The sequence below is a fragment of the Sinocyclocheilus anshuiensis genome, unplaced genomic scaffold (assembly GCF_001515605.1).
Source record: "Sinocyclocheilus anshuiensis isolate Anshui unplaced genomic scaffold, SAMN03320099.WGS_v1.1 C33055659, whole genome shotgun sequence".
Classification (NCBI taxonomy): Eukaryota; Metazoa; Chordata; class Actinopteri; order Cypriniformes; family Cyprinidae; genus Sinocyclocheilus; species Sinocyclocheilus anshuiensis.
In genome coordinates this window covers 1-2,257 of record NW_015621531.1, presented here as the reverse complement: position 1 = coordinate 2,257, position 2,257 = coordinate 1, and the positions used below count along the sequence as shown (strand labels likewise).

Genomic DNA, 2,257 nt, shown 5'->3' with positions numbered 1-2,257 from the left:
TAATGATCTTTAAAATAGCATCATATGACCCCTTTAAACAAAAAATAAAAATTATATTGTCATAATGAATCAAATGTAAAACAAGATTAGAGAAGTAGAAAATAGGATGGAAACTTGAACGAAACTATTTGAGTCAGTATAAAAATACAAATGAAATTTCGCTGTCCCTTATATCAATTATCAAAACTCATTATTTCATGTCAAAGAATGATCCCACCCTCCTGCTCTCACCTGTAATAGTCTCTTTCTGTGTGGCCATAGCACGTGCATTCAGCTCCTGGAGCTCCCAGTGGAGCTGCTCCAGCTTACGGCTGGAGGCTCTAAGCTGACCGTCCACATCAGCAGCATTCTTGCGGTTAGTCACCGCCCGCCGCAGCCGCTCAGCCGCCTCTTTGATCTTCAGTTCCCGCTGGATCTCCTGCCGGAGAAGGGCAATCGCATCCTCTACACGCTGCTGGAACTCAGGGTCCATGAGGTCACCTTCAGCCAGACCCCGCAGACAGCTGCTCTGTGGTGTTCAAGTGACATCGAGAAAGTAGTACAACAAAAATCAACATGCTTCAAGTGTTTGTTAGTTTACAGCAGCCTTTTTGATAAAACACTCACATCTGCGTAACAGTTCAAGTAAGGCAGGCATCTGAGATTCTGATTTAAAAAAGGTTAAAGGGATAGTTGTGTCATCCTTTAGTCACCTTCAAGTTGTTCCAGACCTGTATGAATTCCTTTCTTCTGCTGAATGTTATGTTCAACAGAAGCAAGAAATTCATACAGGTTTGGAACAAGTTGAGGGTGAGTAAATAAATGACAGCAGAATTGTCATTTTTGGGTGAACTATCCCTTTAAGTAAACAGATAATTCAATTATAGTAACCAAATAATCAATTAAGCAAAGAAGTGTGAACATACTGATATTGATAAAGTGGACTTGCAATGAACAGGGTGAAAATAAGGTCACTGATATGAGCTGAATGTGGATAGCAACTGGAGCAGTTACACCATAAACGCAGATATACATATCTGTATGCATATGAGGCTTTAAACACTTCCAGACACTTGCATATTGTCACACTGCAGTAGTAGGAAAAAGCTAAATGAAAGGAAGAAAACCTACATTTATTAATAGCTATTTTCTGAAAACAAATTTCATACTGCATCTCACTTTGTTACAAATAGAGGGCAGTGTTTCACACATTCTGACAGTCTTAAGTCACCAAAAAAGTTCTGAAACTAAAATTAATCTAATCACTTTACATGTACATACATAAAGTGTGTACTACTATGACTTAGATTAACATGATCTGTATTTAACAAGCTGTCAAATAGTGTTGTACTGATACATTCATCGGTACCCCCTAACAGCAGTAAAGCTGAAAAACCAGGCAGACCACATTTCGGACATAAAGAAACTATCATTAACCACTGTCATAACATGAACCGTTCAACTACTTTAAAATCACAAAAGACTTCAATGTCACTCGTTTTTACACACACGTAACTTCAGTTACATTGAAGCCTCTAGTGAGGGACAGAAGAGGAAGCTGAAGTCCTGTCAAACCCGTTCAACCTGAAAATGTTTAACGTTAATGATATTTAATTGTTCGGACAAAGCCCGAAAACTGCCTTATTAAGGCGCAATAACATAAGGAGGAAGGTATAATGCCATAAACACAGCATTTGTCTAATTGTTTTCTTTATATTTGACATTTTTATTTTTTTAATAATAATTTCTCTATTACTAAAAAATTCTTGTGGGTGTCTTGAATGAAGCACGTTGAGCCACACAGGACTCACCCACAGTGAAATGTAAACACGAGCCTTTGAACGTTAACGATCTGACTGATTTATGACTTACTTGATCTCCAAACAGCACTTTTCAGTATTTCCTATTACTCCATTACTAACCATATCAGTTAGGCTGTGTAAAATATATCTCATTTATTTCTTACCTGAAGCGTCACACCCGACATTATGAAATAATGTCCGATAAACGCAGAGTGATGCTTAGACTAACCGAATCTTCACTCGAGCTCGCGGCTCTGGCTCACGCGGCGCCTGTTCGAGTTACACTAGACATCATATCCAAACTTCCAACTGAATTTGAGAGCTCAACCAAAAAGAAAGACATTCAAAGAGAATAAAAAGTTGGGTGCTGTTGGGTGCTGAAAGAAGATACAGGTGGCAGGCTGCCAGCTGGGAGGCTAGACGGCTCTCGAATTACCGGTAGTTTTTTTTTATGGAAGAAGTTGCTTTGCCTTTCC

General features: G+C 38.9%; 1 protein-coding gene across 1 annotated transcript; it reads right to left on the bottom strand.

The window, feature by feature from the left end:
- Positions 1–231: 231 nt before the first annotated feature.
- On the bottom strand, positions 232–2,251 carry LOC107683217 (serine/threonine-protein kinase N2-like; the record flags this gene model as incomplete). Its single annotated transcript, XM_016479285.1, has 2 exons — positions 1,946–2,251; positions 232–508 (listed from the first exon to the last, which is right to left on the bottom strand). Coding segments are annotated over exons 1-2 (298 nt in total), but the record flags the coding sequence as incomplete, so codon positions are not given.
- Between the last annotated feature and the right edge of the window lie 6 nt (positions 2,252–2,257).